The sequence below is a fragment of the Bubalus bubalis genome, chromosome 23, assembly GCF_019923935.1.
Source record: "Bubalus bubalis isolate 160015118507 breed Murrah chromosome 23, NDDB_SH_1, whole genome shotgun sequence".
NCBI lineage: Eukaryota > Metazoa > Chordata > Mammalia > Artiodactyla > Bovidae > Bubalus > Bubalus bubalis.
In genome coordinates this window covers 45,696,905-45,710,774 of record NC_059179.1, presented here as the reverse complement: position 1 = coordinate 45,710,774, position 13,870 = coordinate 45,696,905, and the positions used below count along the sequence as shown (strand labels likewise).

Sequence of the window (13,870 nt, the reverse complement as noted above, 5' to 3'; positions counted from 1 at the left end):
GTAGGCTTCCCTGTCCATCACCAACTGCAATTAGAGTTGGACATGACATAACAATCTCACAACAACTCATTAGTGCCCAGACTGATAAAATGCAGAGGTGTTTAGAGCTTTTCCCCTGCCTCCCACCAACCTGACTACCCAGATTCCAGACCCTCGGGTCTCCTGGCCTTGCCGTCCTCTGCCTGGAACCCCCTTCTCCCAGCCCAGTTTTGCCCGCAGACTCCTCCTCTGCTCTCTGTAAAGCCTTCCCTTTTCCCTGCGCTCCACCTGCTGTGCGTCTGTTCAGCCAGGAAGACTCTGTTTCTGCCTCTGTGACAGCCCTCCCTGCCCTGTACTGTGCTCTGTCACCTCACTGGGCAGTGTACCCAGCACGTAGTAGGTGCACAGGAAATACTTGTGGCAGCAATGTTGAGAAGGACAGAATGCACGTATGACAGAAGAAAGCACAGAGTAGTTTAAAACCTAAGCAAACTCAGGCTTTGCTGCCTTCAGTGAAGGTCTAGTAAATCGCAGGCCATTTTAGTTAGAGGTTTTTGCTCCTCTACCAATTCATCTTAGAAATTCAGTATTTCAGTATGACCAAAGTCATTTCCCCCCCTGCCTACAGCACTCTTTCTAACATTTCATCATTGTATGAAACACTTCTTTGACATTTTAATATTGACAGCTGGCTCCCTCACCTGTGGGAGAATTAGCGGGCCAGTATTGTGGATCCAAAATTATGTTTCCCGATGGGGAGCTTAGCTGCTGATTCTAGATAGTGAGGCCATGTGACTTCAGAAGGGTGGGCCTCTTCTGAGTTTCTGCCAACTATAATGAATACTGCTGTATGTTATATGTGTAAGTTATTAAGAGAATAAATCCTAAGAATTTTCATCACACAAAAAATGTACATGTGCTGTTCATAAAAGCGTTGCATGTGTGTGTGCACTTGTGCACATGTGCACACGTGTACACACACCTGCCTGTGTTGGAGGACTGAGACGAGAGGGGTGAGGAGGGCACCACATGTGCCATAGGGGCTGCTGTTCAGAGCGCATGCTGAGTCTCCTGGCTCTCCTCTGATAACCTGAATAGGTTGAAGGCCCGAGGGAGCCTCATAGGGTCATCTGTACAGTGAGGAGAGAGTTGGACCCTTGCCGCCGTCCAGCCTAGATACGGGCAACATATCAACGCGAATCTACACTCAGGTTTATGTGGTTTTTATTTTTCCACAGAGGTCTCATCGCCAGCAGTTTCACGGAAACCCACTATCTACAGGATGGCACGGACATCTCTCTCATCCGAAATTACACAGTAAGTCCTGCATGGACCATCAGGATACTATGCAATCAGATCTGTGCTTAAACTCCGTAGCTGTTTTATCCTCAGCAAATTCACCTGCCCAGATCCTTCCGTTAGACCCCGGAAGAGCTTGGGCATCTCTTACTGTTTGGCCATTCCATTGTAACTCCATAAAAACTTGACTTTGGCCAGGTATGTGCCAGGGCAGTCCTTGAAGGTACAGCTTTATTGCAGGCTGACATTGAATCCACCTGCTAAAAATGATGGGATGCTAAGCCAGGCAAATCCTTCCAGGAAACTGACCCCAAATGAAAGTTGATTCAGAAAGCTGTCATCCCCAGGCTGAACTTGGCAGCATTAAACTTGTAAGACCCTTAAAGAAATTCAAAGGAAAACTGACTCTGCTTAACCTGTCATAAATGTAGCCGCCATATTACTATGATCCTGTATCTTGGTTGTTACTGGTATGTGACATTTATCGGCTCTTGGCTTTTCTGATATCTGAAGTTTTCTGTGTAACTTAGGGTGTTAATTTTGTTTATTCCTATAGCAAACGTCTATTGTGCTCAGCCCCAGGTGTGAATGTGGGCATTAAAGAGAGTTGTTGCCTCTGAAGACTGATGGTTACATGTTTTAAATAGCTATGGGTGTTTGTTTTAAAAAGAATAATTTTAGGGCTCCCTTGGTGGCTCAGTCCTGGGTGTTCATTGGAAGGACTGGTGTTGAAGCTGAAACTCCAATACTTTGGCCACCTGCATTATGCCAACACTTTTCTTTATCACATGTTTGGCACTTCCAAAGATGCGAAGAGCTGACTCATTTGAAAAGACCCTGATGCTGGGAAAGATTGAGGGCAGGAGGAGAAGGGGACGAGAGAGGATGAGATGGTTGGATGGGATCACCAACTCGATGGACATGGGTTTGGGTGAACTCCGGGAGTTGGTGATGGACAGGGAGGCCTGGCGTGCTGCAGTTCATGGGGTCACAAAGAGTCGGACATGACTGAGCAACTGAACTGAACTGAACTGGTGGCTCAGATGGTAAAGAATCTGCCTGCAATGCAGGAGACTTGGGTCTATCCCTGGATCAAGATGATCCCCTGGAGGAGGACATGGCAACTGGCTCCAGTATTCTTGCCTGGAGAATTCCATGGACAGAGGAACCTGGTGGGCTACAGTCTATAGGGTCACAGAATCAGACACAACTGAGTGACTAACACACACACACACACACGCACTGAAAGGCTTTCCATCGTAGGCAGCAAATTCTCCCTTCTCTGCATTATGCCAACACTTTTCTTTATCACGTGTTTGGCACTTCCAAACCGTTAGCTTCAGATTTCCAGGAGTATACAGAGTGAACTGTTGCCCAAAGAAAGCACCTGAAAACCTTGGGTTAAAAAAAAGGCATATAAGAATTTTTATCATGCCTGAGCAAGCTTGAGAGAGTCAGATAAATCTCTGGGAATGAGGGGAATCTGGGGGAAATTGGATACAGGTGTATGTATGGTTAAATCCCTTTGCTGTCCATCTGAAACTATCACAACATTGTTAATCAGCTATACTCGAGTGAAAAACAAAAAGTTAAAAAAAAAGGAATAAAAAAGAAAGAAAGCAGGGATGTAAGCTCAGAGTACTGGGCTGGTGAACTGAGGTCATAGGACCCCAATGGGCTATTCAGGACTTAGAGAGGAGACCCAATGCTTCAGTGCTTGGGGGTTGGGACAAGAGAAGTGGGCATCTGAAATTGAAAGTGAAAGTGTCAGTCCCTCAGTCATGTCCGACTCTTTGTGACCCCATGGACTGTAGCCCACCGGGCTCCTCCGTCCATGGCTCTCTTCCACGCAAGAATACTGGAGGGAGTTGCCATTTCCTCCTCCAGGGAATCTTCCCAGCCCAGAGATCGAACCCGCGTCTCCTCTGTCTCCTGCATTGCAAGTGGATTCTTTAGCCACTGAGCCATCAGAGAAGCATTGAGAATCCCACAAAAGTTAGGCCCCCAGAGAAGTGCTTCCTCTGTGAAAAAAAAAGGACAAGGAAAACCCCAGTCCAAAGAAGGGGAAACAGAGAGAATTGTCTCCAGGTGTCCTGGAGTGAACAACAATTTCATAAAAAATAGAGAAAGTGAAAGCCCAGCTGGTCCCATAAAGTGTACATTTGAAACAGGGTGGACTGGTGCCCAAATTCTAAAACCAGCATAGGGATGGGACTCCCATTCAGTGTACTGACCTCAAAAGTGGTCCCAAGTCAGCTGTGCTGGATCCCCTGGGGCCAAGCTGAAGCCAACTAAAAATAGTTCTCTAGGGATATTTCAGAGCAGGCAATGGCAGCCCACTCCAGTACTGTTGCCCAGAAAAACCCATGGATGGAGGAGCCTGGTAGGCTGCAGTCCATGGGGTTGCTAAGAGTCAGACACGACTGAGCGACTTCACTTTCACTTTCTACTTTCATGCATTGGAGAAGGAAATGGCAACCCACTCCAGTGTTCTTGCCTGGAGAATCCCATGGACGTAGAAGCCTGGTAGGCTGCAGTCCATGGGGTCGCACAGAGTCAGACACAACTGAAGTGACTTAGCAGTTGCAGCAGCAGCAGCAGGGATATTTCTTTGACCAACCTAGACAGCATATTAAAAAGCAGAGACATTACTTTGCCGACAAAGATCCGTCTAGTCAAAGCTATGGGTTTTTCCAGTAGTCATGTATGGATGTGAGAGTTGGACTATAAAGAAAGCTGCTGCTGCTGCTGCTGCTGCTGCTGCTGCGTCACTTCAGTCGTGTCCAACTCTGTGCGACCCCATAGACGGCAGCCCCAAAGAATTGATGTTTTTGAACTGTAGCGTTGGGGAAGACTCTTGAGAGTCCCTTGGACTGCAAGGAGATCCAACCAGTCAATCCTCAAGGGAATCAGTCCTGAATATTCATTGGAAGGACTGATACTAAAATCGAAATTCCAATACTTTGGCCACCTGATGCGAAGAACTGACTTATTGGAAAAGACCCTGATGCTGGGAAAGATTGAAGGCGGGAGGAGAAGAGGACGACAGGATGGGATGTTTGGATGGCATCACCGACTCAATGGACATGAGTTTGAGCAGACTCCAGGAGATGGTGAAGGACAGGGAGGCCCGGAGTGCTGCAGTCCATGGGGTCATAAAAAATTGGACACAATTGAGCGACTGAACTGAACCAAAGGATATTTCTACAGCCAGATTACATAAGGTTCCCATGTCAACAACAAAAAGGAAGAAGAATATTATGAAAGATAACCCAAAGTCAAAATGATGGAACACACAATTAGCAAAATCCAGCATAAGTGACAAGGGAAAGGAGAGAATTAGCACCTTCAGGAATGCGAGATGATAGAAAAGTTGGAGAAAAGTCTGAAATATTTTAAAGAGAAGAGAACCTAGGTCCAATAAAAGTTCCAGAGTGAAAACACAAGGGGGTGGGAAGAAAACTAAAGATACCTCTAAAGAAACTAAAGAAAACTAAAATCCCTCCTGCTTAAGACAGGTAAGTGGCTTCTCAGTGGCATCCTGAAGGAGCAGCTGTTGGTTTTAGAAGGCAGAGGGCACAGTGAATACAGGTTTGTCCCTTTTGAGTTTGTGGTGGGACAGTCAAGTGAGGGTGTTCAGTGGGGAGACAGGTGTATGAGCCTGAAATCCAAGACAAGGGTGGGGACCACAAAAGAGGAGGGCCCATCTCAGATACAAGCAATTGCTGGTGCACTGACTTCCCTTGGGAGGGGCGAGTAGCAACCTGTGCTGGTATTCTTGGTTGACATGGCCCTTCTTCCATGAAGCCTTCCATGATTCCTTAGACTAGATTAAGCCCCTTAACCTGTCCTTCGGTGCACTCAGCACAGATTTTATTAATTCAGTCTGTGATTCTCAGAATTATGTCAGTCTCCACCCTCTAGCCCCGTGTGGGTTCTCTTGTCTGTTTTTATTCTCTGTGGCAGCCATGGGGCCTGGCACTGGGAAGGTTCTTTGTTAACACACACAGAACAGAAGGATATGTTTGGACCAAAGTGCTGAGAACACGTAGGAGACTTTCTGGAGGCCCATTCTGGCCTTCCCCAGAGCTGACTTTTGGGGTGTAAACAGCGGAAATGTCACGTGCATTGTCTCCCACAGGCTTTATTAAAAGAGATGGTGTAGGACACAATTTCCTTAGATGTGGCCAGCAAAGGTTTGAGCCACCGGTATTTTGTCCTGTCTGAACAACAGAGAGAGAAAAGACAAGGGACCAATTCCAAAATTAAATCAGCCACTAGTCTGCCTGTCAACCAGCTTATACTGATTGTTGAGAGATTAAATTTGAGAAAGAAAGATGCTAGCCAAAAAGTGGTTCTTATTTTATATATAATTTTAAATTTAGTGAAATTCACTGTGTGCTGACTTGGGGGGAAAGTGGCGTGAGTCAGCACATTTCTTCTTGTTTCGCAGCCTGATTCAATAGAAACAAAACCCCCAAAGCTGCATCCTTGTCTCTCCACCCCCCACCCCCACCCCACCCCTACGAAAGACAATAGGAGGCTATGAGTTCCCTGAAAGGGTTTCTGCTGGAAGGACAGGCTGTTGAGGGCTGCGGGTTTTCTTTAAGCAAATGAAACAGTTCACTCATCAGAACTGTACTCCAAGGAGTGGGGGAAGGTGGGTGTTGGACAAAGGGAAAAGTCATTGTTTTTGTAATTATAAAAGCAACATATGCTTATTGTTTCTGGAGGTTTGGACATGTCCTCTCGTTGACTGAGGCACTAGACACCCCCTCCTCCCCTCAGGTCCTCACCATGTCCCAAAGTGATGTCCACCTTCACAACCGTCTTATCCCTCCTCCCTGACCCACTGACGCCGCAGCAGCTGCAGCCCAGCTCACTTCTCAGCTGGAAGATGTTCTGGCCACCTGAAATTTCTCCCTGCTTTTCATCTCTCCTACGTGTATTCCAGCTGCCACTGCTGCCTACATGATCCTTCTAGAACATCCTTCTATTTATGCCATCCCCTGTTTCACTCGTATTTTGATCCTCCCAGATCATCGGTAGCTTCCTCGATCCCTCCCCGGTCCGCAAGTCCAAAGTTCTGAGACCAGTCTTCCCATGGGAATCCCATGATGGTGACATGCCTTACCTTTTCATACATGAATTCACTCATTCATTCACACACACACACACTCACTCAACAACAAGTGTTCTTGAGTGCCCACGGTGACATGGAGTAAGCACCAACACTATGCCAGGCGTTGTGCCAAGGGCTTTATGTGTCCTTGGTTGTTTGACACTCCCAATATGTTATTTTTATACCAAGCTGAATAATCTGAGACACAGAGGGCTTCAGTAGGCAGACCAAGCTCCTAGCTAGTAAGGATTCAAATTCACACAACCTGAGTCTAGGATCTGAGCTCCTAACCACTATGATGCAAACACAGGGGTCTGTTCTATCTCCCTGGCCGTGGTGCTTCTGTCATGGAATTCAGTCTATAAAACTGTAGTGAGGCAACTTCAGGAATGGGCTGGTATTTGCTGTGAAGAGAGATACCTGGCACATGCATCTGAAGGAGGGGAGAAGATGCCTGGCTCGCCTGCTGTCCTGGGATACAGGGAGAGGCCAGGAGCCCTCTGGGAATTTGCTGAGTGTCCTACTCTGAAGCCCACGGGAACTGAGGAAGCCCCAGTGCCCCACAGTGCTGTGCAAGATGGAGGGGACACGGTCCCCATCCTCAAGGAACATGCCATCTGACCACAGGTGACATGATGAATCCGTGACAAGGATGCTTTAGGAGCTAGGCAATGGCAGAGCCAAATCCATGTGGAAAGTGCACTGCATCCCCACCAGCACCCCAGGTGTGCTGACTCACCTTCTCTAAAGGTGTCAGGAGAGAGGGGGCTAGGACAGCCTTCGGTGTGGAAGCAGTGGGTGTAGAGGTTGGGATTGCAGGCAGGGAGGCAGGCTGCTGGCTGAAATCTGAGCCTGAGCCTTGAACCAGCTGGGAACGTGAGTATGAACCAGACACACAGTCAGACTTCTAGAAGAGCAAGCCCGTGGTAGCCACTGCTCTGCTTTGATGATGGATTCACAACCTCTCTTAACCCCCCTGGACCATCTATTCTTCTGAGGTCCTTCTGGTATCAGGATGACGGAAGGAGAAAGGGAGCTGTGGGCAAGAAAGGGGTCCATGGAGCTATGTCCGGAGCTGGGCTCTGCAGGTGTGTGTCTCCATGAGGGGCCACTGGCCTCAGCTCCTCTGCACCACCTCCTGCCATGCCCCTCCGACTCCTGTTCATCCATCCACACAAAGTTCTGCATGACTGCCAAGAAGTTGGGAGCTGGGAGTTAAGAGCTAGTGCAGGAGTGTGAGAAAATCACACCCTCTGCTTTCTCAGGGGTCAGCTTCTCCTGCACGTGTTCATTCATTCATTCAGCAAAATGACTCGAGCCCCTAGGGCCCAGCACAGAGGGAACTAGATAGGCAGAACCCAGTGCTTAAAGCATAATGGGTTTAAGTACATGTTGTCATATCCCAGATCGGTGACAGTGACACATATTTCACAGATTGATTTGATCCCTAAGACCCTGGGCAGCAAGTCTCAATCCCATTTCACAAAGTAGAAATGGAGGCGGCGTCTCAAACCATAAGACTTCCAGCTCTGGGTCGATTCAGCATTCTCACTATTGCAGACTCGCTGTTTCCAGGCTGAGTCTGCAGGGTGGTCTCAAAGATTGTGAGCAGTTTTGTAACCTGCATCCTCTAGTGCTGAATTCCAGCACCAAACAGTAATGTGATGGCCCTGAGGTTGGTCCTTCCTAGTCTTTTAAATGGACATGGTACTTGCTAGAGTTGGGGGCAGAGATGGTTTAGAGCTGGGAGCAGCGATTATTATATCTGAGGGCAGAGATGGTTAAAGATGGGGCAGACATGGGCCAGAGAGCATGGGTGTGCTGACTTCTCAACAATCTGTCCAATACACTCTCAGGGGAAGGCATGCATGCTAAGTCACTTCAGTCGTGTCCGACTCTTTGGGACACCATGGACTGTAGCCCACAAGGGATTCTCCAGGCAAGAACACTGGAGCAAGTTGCCATGCCCTCCTCCAGGGACTTCCCCACCCAGGGATCAAACCTGCATGTCTTATGTCTCCTGCATCGGCAGGCGGGTTCTTTACCAGTAGCACCACCTGGGAATCTCCAAGGGAAGCTTCCAGGGGAAAGCATAATATCGCCACGTCAGAAACACACAGGGCTGCAAGGTCACTTTTTCTTTGCTCGAATGCACTCTCACCTTGTTTTAGTCTCAAGCAAACACTTGGTTTGTGGAGGCCTGAAGGTCTGTACAAGGGAGGAAAGACTGGACCACAGTGGAGCAACCTGTGCACACACAAACATGCCCGTGTGAGTACACACTCACTCACACTCACAGCCCTCCCATCTTCAGATCTTTCTGCATTTGGAAATGACTTGACTTTCCTCGGATTCCCTGAGTGATGTGGGGATGAGGCCCAGCTGTGCTTGAGAAAGCATTCCATCCAGGTGTGGATTTTGGGGGATCAGTTTTCTTCATGAGGGCACATGTTCATAGCAGCAAGACATGGAGGGAAGCTGTCTGGCCTGGGGTTGAGAGGCCTAGTTTTTCGTCCCTCTTCTGCCATGAACCAGCTCTGTGACATGAGACAGTTATTTAACCGGTCAGGGCCTCGGTTTCTGCATCTGTTCAAGGAAGGTCGACCTTTAAGAGCCAGAAGTTCCCTCCCAGGTGGAACACAGTGTGATCCAAACGCTAAATCGAGACAGTTGGTCACATTGCATGTGGCGGGGGAGGGCTCCCCAGTTCCCAAGGAAAAGAACGTTGCAAATCATTTTTGTTCAGCTCACTCCTTCATGGAATTTGTTTGCTCACAGGACCTTTTTAATCCCAACGTCAGCCCACTTTTGTTAGCAATTTAGCAGATAACATGCCTTTCTTTCTAGTCCGCTGAGAGTTGGGTAACAGAATTTTTATTTTACTTCCCATACTACATAGAGTTGAGGGCTACTATTTTCAAGCTCAGGGTTTCTTATTCCATATTCCTCCTCCCTGCTATTATATTTGATTGATAGTATTAAACAGAAGGAGAATTTATTTTACTGGGGTGGGGGGGAATGCATTAGGTTAAGTAATAAGTATATAAAATACATGGTTAGAGGTTTTGTAGAGGAAAAGATGTAATTTTGTGGTTATGCATGTTTGGGACTATTTTCTGTGTTATGTTTTGTTGGTAGAAAGAGAATGTATTGGGTCAGCAGAACTGGGCCAAGACGACTATGCGAACAGGATGATGTCTTGTTGTTTAGAGACACGAGTGTGATAGAAAGAGACACACAGCTTGACTCTCTGGAGGCAACTGAATGGCAGGTTTTCAGGGGTAATTGTTGTGATCGACAGAACCAGCAGGCCTGGGGGCACCTACAAGACATGACGGATGCCTGTGTCCCTCACATGTGTGTCTACATCCGGGTCCAACAGGCCGTGTGTTTGCAAATCTATGCAGCCTGGCTGGTTCCTGCCTCTTGGCATCAGTCCAAGGGAGGCAGCCTGGCTCTCAGATATGGGGACACACACTCACCTGGAGACCTTGCTGAGTGGACACCGCTGGCCCCATGTGATGCTGCCGCACTTTTCCCTCCACCTGGGCCACTGCCAAAGGGCATCAGTTCAGTTCAGTTCAGTCGCTCAGTCATGTCCGCCTGTTTGCGACCCCATGAACCGCAGCACGCCAGGCCTCCTTGTCCATGCCAAAGGGCATAAAGCCCCCCAAACCTCCACTCCCCAGAGCCAAATTCCCCAACCAATTTCGTGTCACCTAGTGTGATGAGTCTGTCTCTCTGGTTTGTCAATTTGTCTGTATGATGACTTGTTGTTTAGTTGCTAAGCCATGTCTGACTCTTTGTGAACCCATGAACCATAGCCCACCAGGCTCCTCTGTCCATGGGATTTCCCAGGCAAGAATACTGAAGAGACTGTTTCCTTCTCCAGGCGAATCTTCCCGACCCAGGGGTCGAACCCAGGTCTCCTGCATTGACAGGCGGCTTCTTTACCACTGTGCCACCAGGAAAGCCCTGTATGATGACTTACTACCTTATAAATATGTAATCACATTTACTTAATCATGTTTTTAAAAAAAGAAATTCATGAGATTGTAATTGTCATGGAGGATCTGGAATTTGGAGTTCTAGTAAAAGTCAAGAGTAAGAGATGGACTTGCTAGTCAACTGTCTGAAGGTGAACAGAAAGCCGTGTTAGAGCTAGAAATGAGGTGTTAACTCTGGCACTGACTAAGAGTTGGAGTTGTTTAAGGGCCGGTGTACAAGAGCTGGGATGTGCTCCCTCCTCTTTGATAAGCAATGCTTCATCCTCGTTGTTGAACTGGAAATTAATTTTATACTAATTTGTTCTCAGCTCATGTTTTATTGAGCTTATATTTGTGAGTATTTAATTTGAAAGTACATTTGATAAGTAATCTATTAAAAAGTAAATTGAGACTGAGAATAAATGAGTTTGAAATTTCAAAGGTCAGTCATTATAGACTATTGTCACCATTTGGGTTTTAATTTTTTAACCAATACTTGATTTCTGATAGCAGTATTTCACAGTTCTCTAAAAGGGAGCAAATGATTTCAGGCACAGGACCCTCAAAAAAAGTAGTTTGAAAGCTGAGTGATGCTGGTTCCCCAGGCAGCCTAAACAGAACACCAGCTGGGTCGCTTCACCTTCTGAGTCGTCTCAGCTCCCACATGCCTCCTGGGTGCCCAGGACTGAACCCCACCCCAACCCTGTGCAGAGGGGACCACACCCCCCTGATGCCCTGGGGCATTGCATTCCAGTTGCACAATCTCCCATGTTTCTAGAATTGTTATAACTCCCAACTCTACCCAAAGCTAGAGTTACCTGGGTGAGGGAGGGACAGTCCATGGAGCCTTTTAAAAGTTACTTGCCATGGAAACTGAAGAGGCAGACTGGTAGCAAGGGTCCCCCGTGGGCTGCCTGGATGCCTGTGGCCTGGCTGGGTGCAGGGTCCCCCATCAGTGCCCTTCACGCACCCCTTCCTGAGCCACGTGCTGTTTGAAAAGGATGTTCTTGCCAGGGGGAGGAGAAGGGCAGTGAGTCTACGTCTGTGCCTGAATCCTCTAGCCAACCCAATCCTCTAGCACGCCCTCCCTCAACTGTCCTTCTCCCCCATCACCCATCTTTGTACATATGCTTCCGCTCTCTGGGTGGTTCCCCATCCCACCTCTGTCCCTGGACACTAGGCACCCCACTCCTCTACAGTGTATGGGGGTCAAAAAGGAGCCCCCCAAAGCTTTCATTGTTTGTGGTAGGTTTAATCAACAATATAAAAATCCAAGATATGCCACAAACTATTAAGCTGATAAGATAGCCGAACAGCAATGTCTGCTACAAGATCAACTTTAAAAAATAAAAAAGCTTTCCTTTACACTAAAAATAACCATGCATAAGATGAAATAGAAAAAAAGGTCCTATTTGAGATATCAACAAATCTATACAATACCTAGACATAAACCTAATGAAAACTTTCCAAAGCCATCCAAAAAAAAATCTAAAACTAGACCAAAGGGTGCAAAAAATGGCTTTATTGTATGAAGAGAAATACCATGTATGTGAATAGAAAAGCTCATTATTTGAAAACTAAAAATCCTGACTAACCGACCTATACATTCTAAGTAGTCAAGCTGAAAACTCAAAGGATTATTGCAGAGCTTAAAATTTGATTCTAAAATTCACCTGAGAGAGAAAATAGCCTATAATAGTGTAGAAACTTTTGAAGAAAAATAGGATCAAAAGAAAACTCACTCTCAGCAAGGTTGCCAAGACAAATTAGGGAAGTAATAGATTTCTAAAAAATGGTTCAGGGCATCTGGATATCCACATGCAGAAGAATGAAAATCAACCCCTACTTTAAGCATTTATGAAAATTAATTCAAAGTGAATCAAATATCTAAATGCAAGAGCTAAACCTGCAGAACTCTTAAAAATAAGTCTTCATCACCTTAGGTTGGGTAAGGGTCTATCAGATATGGGACATAAAGCATAAGCAAATAAATTAAAAAATAGAGAGTTTGGACCTCATCAAAGTGATCCGCTTTTGTGCTTCAAAATACATCAAGAAAGTGAGAGAACAACACACAAAGTGGGAGAAAGTATTTTCAAATCACATAAGGTCTAGTATCCAGGTTACATAAAGAACTCTTTCATCTCAACAACGAAAAGACAGAAACCCAGTTAAAAAGCAGGGAAAGGATTTGAGTAGACATTTCTCCAGAGAAGATAGACCAATGGCCAATAAGCATATGAAAGGATGTTCGGGGACCTCCCTGGCGGTCCAGGTGTTAGGATTCTGAGCTCCCAGTACAGGGGGTGCAGGTTCTATCCCTGGTTGGGAAACCAGGATCCCACATGCCATGCAGCACAGCCAAAAAAGGATGTTCAACATTTTAAGTCATTATGAAAATCAAAACCACAGAGAGATACTACTTCACATACACTAGGACGGACGTAATCAATGGCGTAGACAATAGCATGTGTGGGAAAGGATGTGAAGTTTGCACATTCCTCCCACACTCCAAGGATGCGAAGTTTGCACATTCCTCCCACACTCCGAGAATGCAAAATGGTTCAGCTGCTTGGAAAAAAAGTCCAGCAGTGCTTCACAATGTTGACAGAGTCACCATAAAATCTAGCAATCCCACCTACCCATTTGTAACCATATACCTACCACAGTATATACCCAAGAGAACCAAAAAACATGTCCACACTAAAACTTGTAGGCACATGTTCATGGCAGCACTATTCAAAATAGCCAGAAAGTGGAAACAGCCCAAATTCCCATCAAGTGTTGAATGGGAAAACAAAATTTGGTATATCCCTACAACATCATTTTGGGCTTCCCTGGTGGCTCAGTGGAAAAAAAAAAAAAAAAATCTGCCTACCAATGCTGGAGACTTGAGTTCAATCCCTGGGTCAGGAAGATTACCTGGAAGGGGAAATGTCAACCCACCCTAGTATTCTTGCCTGGGAAATCCCATGGACAGAGAAGCTTGGCAGGCTACAGTCCATGGGGTCACAGAGTTAGACACGACTAAGTTCACAACGTCATTTTATTCAGCAATGAAAAGGAATGAAGTACCAATACTCATTTCAATGCTACAATGTGAATGGACTTGATAACACTATGCTAAGTGAAGGAAGTCAAACACAAAAGGCCACATTATGTACAATTCCACTTACATGGAATGAACAGAAGAGGCAGATTCGTAGAGACAGGAAGTAGTTTAGTGGTTGCTGGGGGTGGGGCGTAATGGAAAGTGACTGCTAATGGGTGTGAGGTTTCTGTGGATGATGAAAATGTTGTGGAATTAGATGTGATGTGGCACAACATTGTGACGGTCGTAATGCCCGTAGTAGCATGCTTTTAAAAGGGTGATTTTATGGTACGTGAAAGGAATCACAATCGAAAGAGAGAACTTGCTCTGATATCAAAATGTTCCTATAGAAAAATAGGAATTGGAACAGTGTGGTGACGGCTCAGGAATGGA

The 13,870-nt window shown here is 46.4% G+C and overlaps 1 protein-coding gene across 4 annotated transcripts in view; it reads left to right on the top strand.

Annotated features, from left to right (window-relative positions):
• Window positions 1-13,870, top strand: part of ADAM12 (ADAM metallopeptidase domain 12) — a 392,390-nt gene that overhangs the window by 248,549 nt on the left and 129,971 nt on the right. For all 4 annotated transcript variants that reach the window (XM_044935396.2, XM_044935395.2, XM_025273894.3 and 1 more), the window contains exon 4: window positions 1,218-1,296. In XM_044935396.2, the coding sequence (XP_044791331.2) occupies window positions 1,218-1,296 (79 nt within the window). The remainder of the gene's footprint in view (window positions 1-1,217; window positions 1,297-13,870) is intronic.